At 32.9% G+C, this 21,287-nt stretch overlaps 3 protein-coding genes across 3 annotated transcripts; 1 reads left to right on the top strand and 2 right to left on the bottom strand.

Moving 5' to 3' along the window:
• Positions 1-3,511: 3,511 nt before the first annotated feature.
• On the bottom strand, positions 3,512-7,226 carry Droj2 (DnaJ heat shock protein family (Hsp40) member A4-like). The gene is made up of 5 exons (XM_040716263.2): positions 6,946-7,226; positions 5,773-6,849; positions 5,434-5,707; positions 5,204-5,369; positions 3,512-3,933 (listed from the first exon to the last, which is right to left on the bottom strand). Exons 2-5 carry the CDS (start codon positions 6,367-6,369, stop codon positions 3,795-3,797), a joined length of 1,176 nt encoding a protein of 391 aa, XP_040572197.1. The 5' UTR covers positions 6,370-6,849; positions 6,946-7,226; the 3' UTR covers positions 3,512-3,794.
• Positions 7,227-11,286: 4,060 nt separating this feature from the next.
• On the bottom strand, positions 11,287-12,046 carry LOC121121308 (histone H2B-like). The gene has a single exon (XM_040716197.2). The coding sequence runs from the start codon at positions 11,902-11,904 to the stop codon at positions 11,530-11,532; it is 375 nt and encodes a 124-aa protein (XP_040572131.1). The 5' UTR covers positions 11,905-12,046; the 3' UTR covers positions 11,287-11,529.
• A 528-nt stretch (positions 12,047-12,574) lies between these two features.
• LOC121121307 (histone H2B) lies at positions 12,575-14,364 on the top strand. The gene has a single exon (XM_040716196.2). It carries the CDS (start codon positions 12,638-12,640, stop codon positions 13,010-13,012), a length of 375 nt encoding a protein of 124 aa, XP_040572130.1. The 5' UTR covers positions 12,575-12,637; the 3' UTR covers positions 13,013-14,364.
• Positions 14,365-21,287: the final 6,923 nt, after the last annotated feature.

The raw sequence follows: 21,287 nt of genomic DNA, 5'->3' as shown, positions 1-21,287 counted from the left end.
GTCGAATGCTTTGTAGAAGACTATAGAAATTATTGCTCCAAACTTCTTCGTACTTTGCAATGTGTAAATTGCAAAGCTTGAATATTGCATGAAACATAGGAAATTTTCCTATTCTTTAAAAATCCTTTTTGTTCAACCCCTTTTTTTTGTTGTTGAGAGTTGGTTGCATCTGTTTAGCCAGTACTCCAAATAGAATCCTATATGATTCATTGAGAACAGTAATTGGTATACAATGCCTACCTATAGTTTGCTCCATCTCCTTTTTTCGGAATCAATGCATTTTTTCCTTTTGTCTGTGATTTGAGTAATCGTCCAAATTTTTCCAAATAACGTCCAATTTTTAAAAGATACGGAACGACTTCATCGCTAAAGTTCGAATATGCTTTACCCGAGACCCCACCTGGACCACAGGCTTTATCATCCTTATAATACTTTCCTATAAAGTTAGAAATAATATCCTTGGAGAAGATATAATTCCCTTCAACAGAGGAAATTACCTCTTTTTCGTCGGAAAGTGGCCTCTTTTTGTGGCAACAATGTTTTAAAAATGGGAATGAAAGTAGTCTAATACATATACAGATTTAGTTATAACTTTTCCTTCATGAACAATTTTTTTAACACTGGGGCCAGAAAATATGTCTTTCTTAAAAAAAAATCACGCAGATCCTTCTAACTCAACTTTTTCTTTCATTTCGGCCTCAGCAATTTCTGCAGTTCTAAAAAAATTCAGAGAATCTGCAAAATACGTGCGTGCAAATATTGATCCATTATTGAGAACATTATCCACTTGACTAGCATATGACATTGTTTCCTTCCTATTTTCCAAAAGAAACTGTGAAGTCGTTGAATGAATAATTTTTATGAGCATTTGCGTCGCTTGATTGGATGAAAAAGATTCATTAAAATCTACTAGCAATTTTTTTATAATTTTGTTTTTTATTTATCGAATTCTAGCAACCATTTTGGTATCCTTAATTGGGAAGTTTCATAAGGTCTGTGTAATTCCAAGCAAATCAATTTATGATCAAAGGAAGGTTAGGAGAAATCAAGGCCAAGTCAATTCTGGAAGACTGATTCCAAAGAATATTTTTCTTCCGGATTGATTTTTTTTTTTTTTTTTTTTGTGAAGTCAACGAGATTGAACTTAAAAACTATATATTGTAGAGTAGTATGGTTGGGATAGAGTGAATCAAATTTATGGAGATCAACATTTAAATCCCCAATTAGCAGGAACGGAGTTGAATCCTTTATTTGGTTATTAAAAATTGCTAGAAAAAAGGAAGTAGACGTTTCATTCGGCACATAGGCTTTTATAAGACTGAAACTCATCCCATTTAAAGAAATTCGAATTTTATGCCAATCGCTTTTTGTAGGAGAACTCTTTAACACAGGAAACATTTTTGATTTTCTTTGAAATAAGAGTCAAGACTCCTCTATTAGATCCATTTCCACTAAAGAAACAATGAAATCTTTTAGGTAAGCAAATGGGACAGTTATTATAGCAAGAAGATCTCTGATCTAATAGCCTGAGGACAAACGATGTCAGGACCCATTGACATCAAGTGATTCATTACTACATGTCTCGATTTTCTATCTTTACCCCCTCTTGTATTTAAAGAAATTATTCTATTGATGCCCATATTCAATTTTTGTTCCTTGGAAATTTTATTAGGAAAGAAGTCCCCTTTTTGGGTCAGTATTTTTTTTGTTTGATAGCTGTTTTTTCTCTCTTACAGTGAAAGATCTGTATCCGCTTTACTTCTTTTTCATACAGAGGAAGCACGAGTACAACTTTACAAGATTATATGGACGTCCAAATGAGGCTTGGATTGTTTTTTTGGCTTTCTACTTTCTCATCATTCGTTTTATCATTTTCTAAAAGAGAATATTAGTTTCCCTTATCCGAATAATCTGTATGTACTTCTTCTACATCATCATTTGCCAGATCATTGTTTACTTCGGAAGACTTCTCTTCATCTTTTTCTTCTACAAGTTTGGGTCTCACTAACGTCTTCAATTTGTTTTTCGGATAGAAGATCTGTATCAATTCTGGAAGACTTATCTTCCTTTTTGTCTTCTACCAATTGGGCCTTGTTATTCTCTTCAGTTTGTACTTCTGATGGAAGACGTTCTTGCATGGCCTTTTTGAGAGCCCTTTCATATTCAAAAGTTTTAAGTCGTTTTTCGAAACAATAATGCTTCATATGTCCAAAATTAAAGCATCATTGACACTTAAGTTTCACTCCAGAGAACTTAATTAAATTTCCTTGCACTGGTAAAATTTGAGGTATAACCGAAGGATCAGCTACAATTTCCACGATGTCTCCCTATAACTTTAATATTTTCCCTCCGCTTTGTCATCAATTAGGTTTTTCTGGGATATTGATTTATAATTTCCCCAAATTGCTTCATCCATTCAACCGCATTTACCTCATTTACTCTTTTGAAAGTATTGATAAGCGTTACAACCAATTTCTTCTTTTTATCAATATTAACCTTGTCAATTCCTTTAATTTTAAAAGTGACATCCTCGATTGAACCGTCCATATTTTTTATTTTCATCACATTTTGTTTTTTTAAGTCATCGATTCGACCCCCTAACGTCTATAGGGAATCTAGTATAAAGACAATCCTGACCCAGACTAAATTTAGGATTAGCTCCCGCAATTTCTTGCTCATTAAAACCATATTTCATTGCTATATTCGTAAATATTAATGTGTTTAACATTGCATCCTCTAAAGCATATACCTTCTATATTTTCCAATGTGAGCACCAAAATCTCCCATTTAAATTTAATATCCAGATTCACACGAACCGCTGCATATCCATTAATACTTTAATTTTCCTTTAAGACATTTGAGTAACCTCTTCCATCAATTCCAGATTATAATCAGGAGGTTTAGTGGGCATATGTTTTAAAAAGTTCCAACTATTTCTTTATAACTAAATAAAGAAGGTTATATAATATGAAAATAAAATATTAACACTCTCCCAAAGAGAAGAAAAATTAAAAACAATGACTTGCTTTATTCTAGGGATCTCAGGAGACAATCTTCGACTCTCAGAAACTTACGTCCAATACTCTGTATTATAAAAATAACGATAGAAAAAGGGAATTCTAGTACTTATAATGCACATATAAAAAGACCAAAATACGTCTTGACTCACTAAATCCGAATTTAACTTACACAACACAAAAAAGACGTCTCAATAAAATACATAACACACCCTTCCATCTATACTAGTTTCCTTTTTCCTTCTTCCGCTAGCTATATAATTCATCTGATCGAGATACAAAAGTAAAGTTTGAACTGATAATATAAAAGCATAAAAAGGCGGCAAAATCTCCTTAAAGCAAAATTAATTTGCGACGAAAAATGTTCCCGGCAAAATTACCTTGAACCGTAAAAGTATTATTCCTGTAAGAAGTTTTAACAAATTCATTTCAAGAAGCCCAATAGTTGACGATAATAGTATGTAGAATCCAAATACTTTTCAGAAAATGACTTATTTAAGTATATAAAGCTTTTTATTATTGATTTCTCTTACATTAAAGCCAACCACGAGTCTATAAAATTTTTAACAATTATAAGAAAAATTATTATTCATGAAATATGTAAATACTAATTAGGTCGACCCGAAATCAAAAGAAAAAGAAAGAATACCAGAAATTAACGTTTTTTTAAAATTTTATCATTTAGAAATACATGGTTTCATTGAAAATTGGAACGTCTAAATATAAGTGTATATATTTATTTATAAAACATGATTCATGTCGTGGGCTATTGAAGTCTTATTGAGTTGCACACGTCATGGGCTGCCTATCGTCATCTTCATCATGCATTTGTTGCTGAGCTTGACGTCTTTCATGTGATGGATCGTATTCATTGAGTTCAACTTCTTCATGCTCTTCTGGGATCGTTAGAGGCTCTCTGAAAATTAAAAAAAAAAGGCATAAGAGAAAAAGATTGAGACTCAATTTAAAACAAAGAAATTGAAACTCTTTGACAAAAAATAATTATGAGGTTAGATTTATTTTTAAATGTTAACCCATTAACGCTAATGGGGATCATATCAATATGGAAATTCTCGATACACTTTAATCAATGGAAAATTAAATTATTCTTCTTAATTTGACAGTATGATGTACTACCGTATTATATATCTTAAAGAGGAATAAACTACCAGAATATAATAATATTAGTCTATACTGTAGTTAATATCAATTTTTTTCTACTCAATCTTTTTTTTTTCCCCCGAAAATATCGGATTCCTTAATCTAGACCAGTGATCAGCTGCTCACAGCTATTTTATCCTGATGCTGCGACTCTGGAGTGGGGTTCAGCAAACTTTAAAATTTTAGAACAGTGAATTATTGTTTTTAAATGGAGGTCAATGCTCCGATTACGTCTCAAAACGCACAAAGGATGATTTCTTTGATGAAGATGACAGCTAGAAGCTTCTTTTTTTTGCTACATCTATAAATAGAATTTAGGTGCAACTTTTTAATTATTTGAAACATAATTTTAACTTAGTGTTTTTTATTAGTTCTTTTTGAGTTTTAAGAGTAAATCGAAAAGTTCAAAACAAAAAATAAAAACAAAATAAAGTGTTAGGCTTTATTTTCGATCCCAAAAAGTATTTATGACTCTCAGTGTTTCCTTTTCCGTGATAAACGTGTAAAAGGTTGCCGATCCCTTTTCTAGACTGTATGAAAAATTATTAACAAATCTTTACCAAATTAACTGGAATGAATTTGTTATACTTATATGTTGTAGTACTTTAATATTTTGTTCCTAAGGCTGAATAATTTATATTGAGTAATCCAAGATTATTGAAAATATGTTTAAAATGTATTCAGGCTTTTTCTTGGGCAAAATACGTCCTTTTTCGAGAGAAAATATTAGTATCTCTGATCTATATCCATATTAGCTAAATTGAAAAATTGCATTCAAAAATCTTTAAAAAATACTTATTGACGTCAATTGGGTTAAAATAGACAAAATATTCACAATTATTTAATATAAATAATCAAAGCTATGACAACTTGGCATAAATCAATCTAAGTTATAACACAAGCAAAGGTGGTGGTAAGGTACTTCACTTGAAAACCTTGATTACATATTCAAGATATTTTAATATAATGAATGAATGGAAGAAAGAAAGAAGAGAATAATATATGAATAACATGATGATCCGTACCTTTGAGGGAGTAATTTTTCGAGTTGAGGTATATTTTGAGTAGGATACGTTTTTGGTAATGTAACAATAAACTGTATGATCAGATTTCCTTTTGTAAATGGATCCTTATAGGTTGGCATACCTTCACCATAGACGCACTTAATATCCTCGTTATCTATAACTTCACCTAAAGGATCGTTTATACATGTAAAAATAAATGAATTACAGTGTTTTTCTTCAAAAGTATTTACCTGGAGTTATTTGAATGACAAGTACACGATCATCTAGAGTTGTCACAGTTCTTTTAAGTCCGCAAAGTGCCTCTGTAATATTGATTTTCATTTTCATAATTAAGTTAATTCCATCTCTTGCAAAAACGGGATGCTCAGACTCTTGTAGAACAATGATGATATCTCCTGCCTCTAGATCCGGGTCTTGATCTCCTTCACCGCTAAAAACAATTTTTTGTGCATCCTTCATTCCCTTGTCCACTTGTACTTCGATGAACTTTCTTTCTCTGTTAACCTAGTGATGAAAATAAGAAATGAGATTGGATTGGACTGGACTAGGCTGGACTAGGATCGACTTACTCGTCTCCCGTTGCAGGTCTTGCATTTGAGTTTTTGATCAATGATCCTTCCTCTGCCCTGACATGATGGACAAGCCACTTGTATTTGCTGCATCATTCCAGGGCCGAGTTGCTGGACGCGAACCTGTGTCCCAGTTTCGTGACAGTCGTAGCAGGACTTGATGGCGCCCTCTTTTCCACCGATCCCGTTGCAGACACTGCAGATGACATTTTTCTGAATGGCGAGTTTGCGAGTGGTTCCATTGTACATTTCCTGGAGCGTGACTGCGATTTGGTGCACCATGCTCTTCCCTCTCCTCTCCGTCGGCATCCGAGAAGCACCGAAAAAGAGATCGAACACGTCTCGTGCAGAGTGGAATCCCTCTCCGCCGCCTCCTTCCTTGATGCCCTTCTCTCCAGCCTTGTCGTAGAGATTACGCTTCTCCTGGTTGGACAACACTTCGTAGGCCATAGAAATCTCCTTGAATTTATCGCCAGCGCTAGGATTCCGGTCGGGGTGGTATTTGAGGGCCAGTTTGCGGTACGCCTTCTTCAAATCATTTTGGTTCGCTGTTGGACTTACTCCTAAAATATCGTAGAAACGCGTCTCTTTCACCATTTTTATCCTATGAGAATCACACGCTTGGAATCAAGGAGATTCGAACTTAAATCGATGCAAGCTAAGTGACCTAACTTAACTAAGAACTAGTAACAAAAGAAAGAGAAAGAAGGAGACACACAAACAGACACACAAAGAAACACGCAACGTAAAAGAAGGAGTAGGGCCGAACCTTCTCAAAAAAAAATATACTGTCTTTCTTAATCAGCTGTTCATGTTTCTCCTTTTTTGTCCCTATTATATCTTTTAAACGTGCTTGATTCGTTGAATTCCAATGACCACTTGTTCAGCTGTGAACGATTCTCAACAATAATTGAATCATCCTTCCAGAGTTGGGAAGAATGGGCTAACGACTACCAACTCATGTTGGGGCCTTTTTCTGTTTCTTTGGAGATGAAAGGTTGCGTGGTACAATAAAGGTAACGAAGTGTCAGTACAAGTCTGAAGCCCACCACACAGTAGTAGCAAGAGAAGTACCTACTGCCGAAAGAGAAAAGAGGAAAAATCAATAGCAGTTGACTTTTAATAAATAGCCAATCAAATTTCTTTTTTGGACACTCAGGCACCAATCCTTACCTTGCCTTCAATATTACGTAATACGAATCTCCGGCCATTTATAATGGAATGAGTAATATTATCCTCATTCTCCCATAAATGAAAAGAAATATATATATTTTACAAATACTAGGTAAAATTCAGCTGTCGCCTGAGGGCCATTTTTACGTGACGTCCGGATTTTTGATGTCAGCCATTTTGGAGCCCTAAACATCCAAGTTGTATGACAATGAAATCCCTTTTTTATTTATAGGTATTAAAGAAAATAGCGTACTACTTCTGTCTTTTAGTTGCCAAAATTGGACCATCAAATAAAAGGAGTTTGACCTTACTGTCTATCTTTTCTCGGCTCTGATGGATCAAAGAAGTCGTCATAATTGTACAAATTTAGACATTTTATAGGGATTCAAGTATTCAATATCTTTTTTTATTGATAATGCCATTTGATGGAGTTTCACCAATATTTCTTCGAAATTTGTACATTTTATGTAGTAAACATATCAATAAGGGGCCCCAAGATAGCATCACCTTCAATCATGATGCAAGTCATCACATCAGTGAAAATGCATGAAATTAAAAAGAAAAGTATTTCTTAGACGACATATATGCTGAAAGAGATCACTGTATAAAAACTATAGTGTTCCAATGGATCATTCGATAATTATAATTAATAAGAGTACTAATATCTAGAAGGTTATCCATTAATATACATTTTTTTAAATGTATGCTCAGGAGATTTTCTTCAAATTTCATATCTCTAGTCATGACTCATCATATTGCAAAAATATAATTATATAATTCAATGAAAATACATAAGTTTGAATCTGAAATATTTATTTCATTGTTGGTATTTTTCTGCGAATTTCTTTAAAAAAATAGCCAACGAGTACTCTGTAGCTTTAGAAGGGAAATTGATTTTTCTTCTACTTTGTGCTCAAATTATTTTTTCACTATATATACATATATATATATGCGCATTATTAAGTTACTTTTACTAGAAATTCATCTTTATTTCCGTCATATAACACCAAAATCTACGCACAACTTTTAAGTTACTATACTGATAATTTTATTGGTATTAAAACTAGATTCAAAAGTCCAATTATATTTTTGATATGAATTCATTATTCTTTAAATATGAACTTTCTCCTATATTAATATCAGATCTACGTAATAGAAAAATGCCTAAATGACGTCAATAATTATACAATATTTTCTTCTATATAAGTTATAGTAAATGGTTTATTGTAGGATTATCTCACTGTTTCCGGGTCTTGTAATATGCATTCAAAGAAAAATATTTTCGACGTAACATATTTTATTCAATGCTTGATGTCACTTTTTAAATGACAAATTTGGCAATATTTTCCTGTACCTTATTAAGTATACTATTATACATCATTCAAAAGAACATAATTCAAGCTTTCAGAAAATTGTAATTTAGGTTATTTGTATATGAAGGATACTGGTAATATTGCACATAAAACAATTATAACTAAAATGGTAAGTCGGTAGAGCCAAAAACATTCGTCTAAAATCCAAAATTGAATTATATATCTCGATTTGTTCTTAAGTTATGGCCAATTTTTTATATTTTGTGTTATCTTGACTTTTTAATGTGTTCATACATAATCTTCGTATTAAGTTTGATCTGTAACTTTTGCCGTCATCCTGGTGACTAAAAAAACGGGGACAAAAACATTAACTTGGTTGAGGGAAGGAATAATTACATTAAATACAAGGATCATTATTCATCAATTCACCCAATCAAATAAACCTTAAAAGATCAGCATCATTAGAAATAAATAACAAATGTTATCTTCAACTAATTTTAATCAAATTTAAGTCGCTAAAGGGGATCTACATAATGATAAAAGTTACATCTATTAATTTGTGATAAACTAGATGTGTTGAATTGGTCAATGTCAAGTCATGGGCCCTCTTGCAAACACTACAATTCTAATTGAATAAAATAAGAGATTTTATGTCCCATGTGTAAATATAATTAAGTAAAATATGTTAGCTTTGCATTATAAGAACATGATTATGATAAATAAGGTATTATCTTAAAATTTAAATATAACACACAAAAACATTTGAGCAAATGGAAAGACAAATTATAAATTTAGATAAGATTTTCATTCGGTCAGACCGATCTTCGTTTATTAAACAATTCATTATTATCTAAGAATTAGGACAAAAGAAGAGATCCGAGATGCTATATTCTCAGCAAAAGATACTCGAATTCCGATATCTATGGGGATGATGATAAGTTGAAAATTTATCCGAAGAAGAAAACCAATCCAAGCTAAACCTCATAAGATAGTAGAATCGACTCCTTCATTTGGTGGTAATCTATACATCTATATATATCAATGAATATATTCAGGAGTTAAAATGATTCAGATAAAAGTATGTATATGGGTGATAAATATAAAATAAAGATTTCTTAATTAGGTACTACTATAATGTGAAGTTATAACCATTTAACTTTAATTAAAACATTTGAGACTATTAAATTTGAAATTAAAATGTGCTTTTAATTTGAAAATTTCTAAGGGCCAAGATAATTCTTCTTTCATTAAGACTGGAAGAAGGGAACTTCTATGCTCTCCAAGAGTTAGGGCCAAAGGAAGATACTTATAACTTGATTATGTCAAAAAACGTTTGATAACATAGTTCCGTATTTCACGAGGGACGACAAAATGAAAATCCATCCGAGGAAAACTACCAGGCCTCATAACAGAGTCCTTCCTTGAGAAGGAAATTCTAGGACTGATACTATGAAGAGATCTATTTACGGTGAATAGGCATTTTAAATATTTCAAGTATAATTGATCCTTCTTTTATTTGAATTTGTGTAAATTCTTTATTTCCTTTAGTTAGAAGTGTTTGTGATCTCAGTTCTGAAATTTTTCTCGTAGTAGTATTGGTCGGATTTTAAAAGCACCCTTGTGTCTGTACCTATGAATCCGGAGATAACCCAATGGCTTGAATCGTTGCTTGGTCAAAATTCAGGATTACAGTGTCAGGTTCTGGTATCAAATAAAGCTCCTGACAATGACTCAAGATTGCATTAAAAAGTTATTCGTAAATAATGAAGAAACTGATGTCCTTAAAAGAGGCACCAGGATAACATACACTTTTAAGAAACCTGGGGGTGTCATTGCAAAATTTTCATCCATCATGCAGGTGTCTGTCTTACACATATACTCGGCTAGAATGTGTAGCAAAAACGAGGAGTCGGGTTGTTACAAATGGACCATTATCAAAAAAGAAAAGAAATGGATCCTCTCTCGATGATAACGTCCATTCACTTTCTACGTGTAGCCCCAAAAGGGAAGACGGTATAGGTGGAAAAAGTTGGTCTCTTTGATCTTGGAGAGTCTTTTTGATGGAATCCTGGCCCTGAAGTTTCACTTTGGCAGAGTTATCCAAAATTTGGACTAACTCGACGAAATTAGCCCTGAGTTTCGGACGTTTTTCTCTTCATAGCATTAATAGCTTATATTACACAAATCGAATCATCGGGACTGTGATTATTCTTGGGTTCAATCATTTTGGAGGTTTGTAGGCTTCGTTCCCCTGCAAGAAGATGTCTGACGGGCACATCTTCACCTGATCTTGGAGCTCATAACTATTTTTTTATGTTTGGTATAGAGAAATCCTTCAAAGCAGAGCTTAAGTGCTCCCTTGTTAGTCTTAATTATCTCAAGCTCCATGATGACGTATTAAAACCTGGGAAATTGTAGAAAAACTTGTCTATAAACTAATAATTTTAAATTTAATAAAGGTAGCACAGAATTAAAATAAGGTATTATCCAGTTCATCAGTTTGCTGTCACTCTTTGTCAATAATGTTTAGAACGAAAAAAAAACTCATTAAATGACACCAAGGGTATACTTAAAACCTTAAAAACTTGATGAATTTGAAGACAAAACAATTACATTCAAGGACCAAAAAGCCTCATCTGTGAATGGTCTAACAGTATTTAGTTTAGACGGAAGGGCTTGTCTTTTAATCTTTATTAAGAGGAATTGTGGAAGCTATTCAATTTAAAAGTTTTCTAATTAGTTTTACTCAACTTGATCCTTCAAAGTTTATTTTTTATTAGATAAAAAAACGTATTTTTTCAGGAAAATTTTTCATTATAAAAATATATAAGTATCAGTTTTATAATAATTCTCAATTATTGAATATTGTTACCAAGAAATTTTTTGGTTCATGATTTGAATTTCAAGAAATTCCTTAATTTTACAAACTATTTTCTTAATAAAATACTTAACTAACATTTTAAATTATCTATTTCATCCAGAGTCTCTGCCTGTCGAATTGGAATTAGTCCCTTTACGCAGCACCATGTGTGATGTATTGTTTTATTATTGCATTCATTAAATATTATGGAAGTGCCAATAAATGCACTAACTGTTGAGGCAGACTTACGAACTACATCAATTCGATATATAAATATTTATAGTAATATAACATGGACTGTACATATTTAATTAAGCTTAGAGACAAATTCTTAATTAGAAGATTGATGGTCCTAAAAAGGACCTGGTATATCATATGTACTTTGGTTATGGATCCCCAAGAACGATGAAATTACTTGGAGGAAGTGTATTTGGTCACAGCCTTCGTTCCTTCAGAAACAGCGTGCTTGGCCAACTCTCCGGGGAGGAGAAGGCGGACTGCAGTTTGGATTTCTCTGGAGGTGATGGTGGACCTCTTGTTGTAGTGAGCGAGACGAGAAGACTCGGCAGCGATTCTCTCAAAGATATCGTTCACGAAGGAGTTCATGATGCTCATGGCCTTGGAAGAGACGCCAGTGTCAGGGTGGACCTGCTTCAAGACCTTATAAATGTAAATAGCATAGGATTCTTTCCTCTTGTGGGATCGCCTCTTTCCGGTAGTTTTGGTGATATCCTTTTGGGCTTTTCCTGCCTTCTTAGCGGCCTTTCCTGTAGACTTGGGTGGCATGATTGCTATTAGATTGGCGTATATAGATAAACTAGCTAAGCTTCTTCTTAACAGGATGGTATTTGTATGAAAAAGGAAGGGATTGAGGAGTTGAATCTCCTGAGCCCGCGCTCTCTGAACGAAAATGCGCGGGAAAATATTTTAATAGTTGGTGCAATTTATAAAAAACTTCATTGGCAATCTTCAATTTTAGACACTAACTGCATGATAATGTTTAATTGCAATGAAACTATAACAGTGTTATTTCACTAATAAATTAGATAAAAAGAAACTTCTCTCACACTGTAAAAAAGAGAGCCTCTTTTTATAAAGACTGCGATAATTGAATTTCAATCTTCTGCCTACGTTGTCGCCCATTTCAAGAGAGAAAGAGAAAATTATCTTATGCAGCCAAACATGTAAACCCTACCCTGAATGATTTTTTATTTATTTAATTATAGTGGACGATTTAATTTCTGGTGGAAATTTTCAGTTGTCTAATATGTGAATTACTATCAATAAGTATTCAATAATATGTTGACTCCAGACCCAAATCTAACAAGGGAAATTAAATTAGCTTGACTTGCACTGGGAGTATTTCATTTGTTGAAATTTCGTTTCTCCCCCGCTAAGAGATAACTATTCTGTTCTACACACTCTCAATCCCTTTTTTTCATATAAATATCTTCATACACTTGAGTTAAATATTCATATATTTACAGAAGCTCTTCAAGGTAACATCTAGAAAATCAGCATGCCTCCTAAGTCAACTGGTAAAGCCGCCAAGAAGGCAGGAAAAGTTCAAAAAGATGCTCCCAAGACGGCGGGGAAGAAAAGATCACACAAGAGGAAAGAATCTTATGCTATTTACATCTATAAGGTCTTGAAGCAGGTCCACCCTGACACTGGGGTATCTTCCAAGGCCATGAGCATCATGAACTCATTTGTCAATGATCTTTTCGAGAGAATCGCCGCTGAGTCTTCTCGTCTCGCTCACTACAACAAGAGGTCCACCATCACCTCCAGAGAAATCCAAACTGCAGTCCGTCTTCTTCTCCCCGGAGAATTGGCCAAGCACGCTGTCTCTGAAGGAACGAAGGCCGTGACCAAATACACTTCCTCCAAGTAATTTCATCGTTCTTGGGGAACCAAACCAAAGTACAAAAAACTAAAATAGGTCCTTTTTAGGACCACAAATTTCTTTATATAATTGTGCTTTACGGTGTAAAGGTTTATAATAGTGTGATTAATTATTCAAGTTTATCAGACACATCTTCTTAGTACCTAGAGAGTATATCTAGGTTTAAATCGAGACACACTAGTGTTCATATAAATAATCCTGTTATGTTTGTTGATCATACATAGAGACTTAATATATAGTAATGTTTATTCTTAAGTAGTATGTATATATCAAGTTCGACAGCTACGCTGGACCTAAGGCTACGGCATGACTCACATTTATTCCCTCTTCATGAAGCATTTCGTAACTTAAACATCGTGATACCCATACAACTTTACACCTAAATAATCGTTAGTTATATTATTATCTATTTTGGAAAGGGATAGTTAATGAGTCACTACTGTCTGGAGGAGCACAAGCTTCTATCACGGAACTTGTTGTGAAAGACGATATTTTTGATAATAAATTCCTGTCTGTACACTAATATGAACTTGGTACGTACTATAATATTTATCCTAGGAATAATATATAAAACATCAAACTGAACTAATTATTTAATATGAAGAACTGCTCCCTCAAAAACAAATTGTCAACTTAATCAGTTTTGTAGAAGATTGTCTTGGAAGTTTAATAAAATAATAGGAGATGTTATACTATACTCTCATCGATAATAGAATAATTCTTCAGCAAGGCTTTTGATTCAATTCTACATAGTCATGTCGTCATGAAAGCTGTTCAAAAAAATCCCTCCCAATAAATACTAAAATCCAGTCATCTCTTCAATGGAATATTAGTTATCTCTATGGGTGATAGGAAAAGTGACCCTATAGCTTTGAAAAAGTTATCGGCAAGGCCTTCAGCTCCCTTACTTCTCATTGCTGAGCTAAACGATCCTGAGGGTGTAATTGTAAAGAAGTTCACGTGTTTTGGAATAGATTTTGGGAACTTACGTATGCTGATGACGTCAAAGAAGCCAATACTGAAAGACAATTAACTAAACGGATTGAAATTGTATTGAGCTACTTCAAAAAATTATGAAAGGAGATCCGGTTTAAGAATCATAAAAAAACCAGTAAATTGTATTCTGATCAAGATTCTCAAATTGCAGATTGTGCTGTGAGGGGACCAATTGAAAAAATTCTTGGGATCGGATGAGACAGAAACGGTACTTCTTTTACGAACTGGATGTTTCTGGATAAATATGTGAATTCAGCAATCTCCTCTTTGGGGAAATCTAACCTTCAGAAGAGAATCGATCTGTATAACTTCTTAATAATTCCTAATACAATTTGCAAACCATCCTTGATGATAATCTATTAATGTTAGTTGCCGAAGAGAAAGGGATAGAAAACGTCATACAGATTGTATCAATTACATGAGTTTATAAGGATAAAATAATCTAATCTTAAGTAGTTACATATGATTAAGCCGGGAGTTGGTGAAATGACATGTATTTAAGCGCGGAGTTTAATGGAATTAGAAAAAGTTTTATTCATATATGAAATATTAGCCCATTAATAATGTAATTAAATCATTAGGATGAACAGGATTATTATCTTTGGTGTCTAAATAGAACCAATTTGGAAACATCAGTCAGGCTCTATCAATTTTCTATTTATCTATTCACGAGCTTAAAGGATTAAAATAATGTACCTTTTTAGTACCTAGGTACATCTAATTCCCACGAATTAAATTTTAGTTGATGAGTGAGCCGGGAGTCACATTTATCTATGATTTTGAGTTGCAAATTTTAAATTAATAGGTGCAGATTCGGAGCCAGGATCTGTTTAATATTATAAATCTAAACTCAAGAAACCATTCGCATCCTACGTTTGAAATTAAATTTAAATGATTCGCCCCTAAAATAATACTAATCTAAAATGTACACATTTAAATATAAAGTATAAATAATTTATAGTATGGAATAATATTTTGTTATCTAGCCACTAAATCCAACCATTAGAATTATGCGACTCCAAATTCATTTGACTCATCGTGCAAATACACTCGACCCTTTCTACTTTATGAATTAATCATATTAGTATCCAAAGGTCAGTCGAAGAATAATATTTCATATTAATTAATTATATGAATGAAACTTACTGCATAATGATCTTGTACAAATACGATTTTTGAAGGATGAATTCATCCGTTTAAATGATTAGTTTAATATTATTTTGAGTATTTACGTTAGACCACCCTTTAATATAAATTTAATTTGATTTTAAATCAAGTGAAGCTGTCATTTTTTGCTCAAGAACAAATTTTTGGAATTTCAAATATTATCCTAAATTGGAAGAGTTGCTTAAAATACCACGTGATATTGAGATAAAATGACAACTACGACAAATTTTATAGTCGTATAATTGTACAAAATTCGTAGGAGTTCACCAAGTGGGATTTCTTATAAAAACATGATGTTTTCCACGACAGGCTGCGTGATTGGAGCTTGTGCTCCTCCAGATTCTATTAGAACTCATTGGCATAGTCTTTTTGTATGCATATAGGGAAACGTCAATGAGTCACCGGGTGCACTGTATATAGTCCTCCATGATGTATATAGTAAAAGTATTTTGATCTAAGAAATAGGAATATAATCGTATTATTGAAATGGGCCAGTGCAATTTCCATTTTTAAAGGGTCTCTTATATATATCATTATATGTACTTAATTCATGTTTGTATATGCACGGCATTGTAGACTCATAGAAGAACCTTGCTTTTTTTTTTTTACGTTGCAATAATTTATTTATGATTATCAACCTTCTAAGGAATTTAACATGAAGATTATTTGTTTCGTTGCCTCAGTAGAACTTAACAATGAAAATAAATAAATAAGCACCGACCAGCAATATATTGCGGTCTCGGTTTGACTTTATCAGTTCGAGTATTATTGGTTCAAGAACCGGAACCGCTAGAACCGATAAGGGCACAATCTTGCCTGTTTTACATGAGAATACATATGTTAGAAACTGCAGTACGAACCGGTAATTCACTATAGGCTCCTATTTTACTCCCAACAGTTCTATTTTTGCTTATTGGGGCATCAGGGGAATTGATATTAGACTCTTCATTGTCGTTATGGCTACTGTATTGAGCTCAACTTTCATAGTCACCGGTTTCAAAATCATCATTATCATCACACGAAATGTTTTCCACGTTAGATTCCTCAAGAACAATTTGAAAGAGTTTGTCCAACACATCAAAATCAATCAAATTATTGGCTTTTTCATTCTCAGATTGATCATCAGAAATACTTTGAAGGAATTTCAAGACTTTTTGGAATGAAACTCTTCATGATCCATCCCGAGACATTTTATATGATATTCAATGAATATACAAATCACAAAACCAAAGTAAAACACAAGATATTACAATGAGCACCCCAAAAAACGACACTGAACAAAGGAATTACTCCATTCATTTGACTGTGATAAAATGTAAGAGGTTCAATGATATAGAAAAATAACACATCAACATATAAACTGATTAATCCGTATGAATATCCATGCAGTTTAGAATAAAAATAACTTCACACAATAATGTTCCATAGTATACGGGTCAAAAATGAACCCTTGGTAGTTGTAGAGGGTGTCGTTAATATTTCTTAAATGGATAGAGCTACAAAACAGAGCTTTGGATATGCCACTAAGCTACTAGATATAGGAAGCCTTACGAAAATCAAAGGCTAAAGTTCAAAAATGACCCCGTGGTAGTTCTAGTGACTGCGATAATTGAATTTCAACTTTCCGCTGTTCCAAATTTCGAGATAGAAAGAGAAAGTATGACGTGTGGGCAAACTTACTCACTGTATCCGTAAGATACAGTGAGTAACAAAGAAATTTCTCATTCTCCAGCCCCAAATCCTTCATTGAAACTCTTGTGTCCTATACTCCTATAATCAACTCATACTTTAAGTAAACTTTTATCTTGATAAGAGTCCTTTAGTGTCCTTAATGCCTATAACACACAAATCACTACCAAATAGACTTATCACAAATATCAATTCCATTTTATAAGTTTGAATTCGTGTTGTACTGCAAGTATGAACAATTATACATCTTGAACACTTAAAAACTTCACTCCCAATTTCCTTAGTACTCGTAAGACTATTTTGCCTTAGTAAATCAAGTAAAAAATTATTTTAAACTCTCAAAGATAATATGTTAATCTTTTCTCCATATTTCGGTCTGGATTGCATTATTCTATTATGATATTACATATAAATAGTTATTGGGAACTTTTAAGTGACTATGTGCTTTACAAAATATAAGTGACTTCTTAACTTTTAATAGATTTCTACTGGAATATATGAATGTAATTGCAATTGCCAAACTTATTTACATAGGAATCTTTTTTAAATAGCTAAACTACTTGTTACCATATTGAGTATTACTCTCTCGAAGATCTAGGATATATACAAAAATAAATAAATTACTAAATGTATGCCAATATGCCATACTGAAGAGACGTTCCGGGAAAAAGGCGTCATGTATTTATATCAAATAAGAATTTCTTTTCTTATCTCTAAATCTAATTTGTCTAAAATTTGTATATGCACTATGAACTTCTCTTGTGCAGTTCATTGTTTTCACGTCTTTTGACCAAGATTCATCTAATGTAATTTAATAGAAGTCAACATTTCCGACTGGGTTATGTATTTTTCTTTATATTAAACCAAAAACTTAGAGTCTGAATCCTAATTATGCTCTAAAAATTATAAAGGTTATTGTAAAACAAAAGCAAAAATAACCCTAATCATCTACGATAGGTATTTATACAACAAAATTCATAAAATTATTTTGTTCTAGCATGGTAACGTCGTGAGTACGATAAAGTACTGGTATTTACTTGTGTCGGGTTCAGTTTGGAAATCTTAGACCAGTCTGAGACTATAATGATTTCTATTTGACCGAATTTATTTAGTTCTGGATCGGTCACATACAAAAATATCGGATAGGTTGATGCCACACAAACTGTATAAACTTTAGATCTATCTTATACATGAATTTAAGATCCTTTCAAGTCTCACACATTTTCAATTAATTAATCTCACGCTTTCTCGGGACAAATGAATTTCTCACGCATTTCTACTATCATTCATTAATCGAATATACATTTTTGTAATAACACGATGCTAAGAAGGTGTACCAAGTAGTGATGTGTCGTTTGCAAACGTAACGGCTCTATGAGCAGTCTCTTTGAAGTGAACGACGGGAGCTGGCTCTCCATGTCAAACGAAGAAAGTTTTGTTCTTTATTAAAAAAAAAATTATGTAGCAGATGAATTTTTTCCAAAATATAGTCCTGCGGCAGGAGGGAGTGGCTTAGTTTCTGGAATTTTTTGAAAAAAAAAATAAAAATAATGATATTTTTTTAACAAAATTTCAAAAGCAAATTTTTTGCAAAAAAAATTCAAAAATTAAATTTGAAATGTTAAATTTTTTTCAAAAATCTAGAGCTCTTCAAAAGAAATATCTTTTTTTTTTGAAGAATTCAATTTTTTGGATATTTGGCCTATAGTCCCTCCAGCCCACCCACTGCGGACGCCTGTGTTATTTTGATATATATATTATCACAAAAACAAAAAAGAAGAGATCTGAAGAGGCGCTTGAGAGCTGACTCTTTTTAGTGAGCAGAGCCGAAAGAGCCGGAATTCTCATCATCCCATGTCTATCTGGAACAAATATCCTCTAGCTAATAGCTGGAAAGCTTAGACGATATTTGCAATAGTTAAGCCGATTTTTAGTCATGTCAGAAATATATATAAAAAAAGTTATAGGATTGATTTTTTTATAGACATACGATGGCGGTCTGAAAAGTTTCCAACCTAACAAAGATAAAATGCATTTTTGATAAATTTTATATATCAACATAGTCAGTCTCCTTGTAAATCTACAAACTTTTCCTAGTAAGTATCCAATTCTGTTACCCGTCCAAATAGTAATCGGCGTTTGTCTTTACAAAATTATTGTTCACAAGGGCCTCTTCATTTGACTAAAATCTTACTCCTTCGAGTGCAAATTTTAGATGAGGGTATAAAAAGAAGTCGATTGGGGCTAGATCTGGTTAGTAAGATCCATGGTCTAGCAGTTCAAACCCTAATTCGTGGATTTTCACACAGACAGCTTTACTTGCCTAAATTTTGACTGAATATGTGGCTAACACGTTCTTTTGACATTTTCATAACCCCTGCAATCACTCTCACTTTAATCTGGCGGTCGTTTACCACCATTTGATGAACTTTGGCCATATTTTTGTGGGTAGTTTCAGTTTTTGGATGTCCTGAACGTTCATTGTCTCCCAAGCTCATAGGGCCTCGTTTAAATTAAGCTGATCAAAATTTCAGTGTGGTAAATGATGAAGCAAAGTCCTCATAAATAGAATTCAACTCCTTCTTGATTTGCTTAGACGTATGGCCTTTCAAAATCAAATATTTAATAACAGCTTGATACTTGATTTTGTCCATTTTCAAAACAACACTCGCATCAACTCACTCAAATGACTGTTAAATAACAACTGCTAGTCTAAAATGGTTAAAATTTTGATGAGTAACTGTCAAGAGATGCTAGACTGGTGTCTCTTCCAAGGCCATGAGCATCATGAACTCCTTCGTGAACGATATTTTTGAGAGAATTGCCGCCGAGTCTTTCGTCTCGCTCACTACAACAAGAGGCCCACCATCACCTCCAGAGGAATCCAAACTGCAGTCTGTCTTCTCTTCCACGGAGAATTGGCCAAGCACGCTGTCTCTGAAGGAACAAAGGCTGTGACCAAATACACTTCCTCCAAGTAATTTAATCGTTTTTGGGGATCCATAACCAAAGTACATTGATATACCAGAGCCTTTTTATGACCACCAATCTTTGAACTTAAGGAGTTATTCTCGAAGCTTTCCTAAATAGTTATTTTTAATCTAATATCTTTATAACATTATGATTAAATGTTGAATCGAAGTCAAGAACCAGTGAATGCATCCAAACTCTTTGCCCCACCCAGCAAATTTAGCTCTAGTATATCGGTTGTGTAAAAATGAATTGTTCTACCTCCACTCTGAAAACCGTTGCAGGAGTCCTGCTAAGTCATCTATTTTTTTGGAGAAGCTCCGTCAATTGTTAATTCATTTTACCCCCTACCGTTGAATACATAAAGACCAATTCTAAGTATACTTCCAAAGCTTGGGCAGAGGACTCACTGATTTCAAAATCTATCTCCCATGCAGCTCCGAAAATGACAAGACAAATTCTTATACAACGAACCCGGATCCTTAAAAATAATCTTTAAGGCATGGATAAAAGAAAGAAAGCAAACATTAATTAATCCTGGCATTGACTTGCTACAACGACAAAAGCGACAACATATGGAACTAAAATATGCAACGAGTATTCCGGATCTTACTTATGATTCATCAAATATCTGAGGTCATTGGAAAATTTGTACCAACTCCTACTCCAAAAATTGTTGTACTAAATATTATTAATTTATATTCAGTTGAAAGTTAACTCATTTATAAGTTTACTTCGCAAATTTCAAACGGGCTCTATGGTCGATACAATCACAATTTCCGAACATCTCTAAAGTCTAAATTATTATGTTGTGTAGATAATAGCCACAAGCCATGATAGTTCATTGTTTAGTATTGTAAATAGTCAACGTCATCAGAGTAAAGTGTAACGTTGCAGTGAGAGGCTATGTGTATTGTTGTTCCTCGGTTACAAGTCCAGAAATTATGTTCAGAAACTTATGAATGCATTAGCAATAGATAATTTTGATCCATTTCATTTATTGTTCCTCTTTTAAATATCTTATATTCTAAATATTTTCACAATTTTTTACTACATACATATTAGTTATACGTATAACTAATAACTACCTACAGCTATAAATTCAATATATATTTATAGTCTCTTGACTCAAATGACTCAATACTTATATAAGCTATAAAATATATTATTAATACAATTGTGTGTCGGAGTTGGGCATTTTATGTACTTCCATAGCAGCTCTGTGCAGATCACAAGACGAAAAGAGTTGTTACTTATGTAAAAATACATCAGAAACCTCGAGTAATTTTTTTATTTTAGTACACATCTCTATTGATGAAAATATTTATTGTTTTTAAAACATTTTTTAAAGAAATAAATGAAATATTATTCATGATTTTCTGTCAAAAGTACTTTTTATAATTGATAAGTACTACTTTTTAATGCATCAAAACATACGTGT

This window comes from Lepeophtheirus salmonis, chromosome 7 (genome assembly GCF_016086655.4).
Source record: "Lepeophtheirus salmonis chromosome 7, UVic_Lsal_1.4, whole genome shotgun sequence".
Taxonomy (NCBI): Eukaryota; Metazoa; Arthropoda; class Copepoda; order Siphonostomatoida; family Caligidae; genus Lepeophtheirus; species Lepeophtheirus salmonis.
Note: the sequence above shows the minus strand (reverse complement) of the source record. Positions and strands in the feature narration are given on the sequence as shown.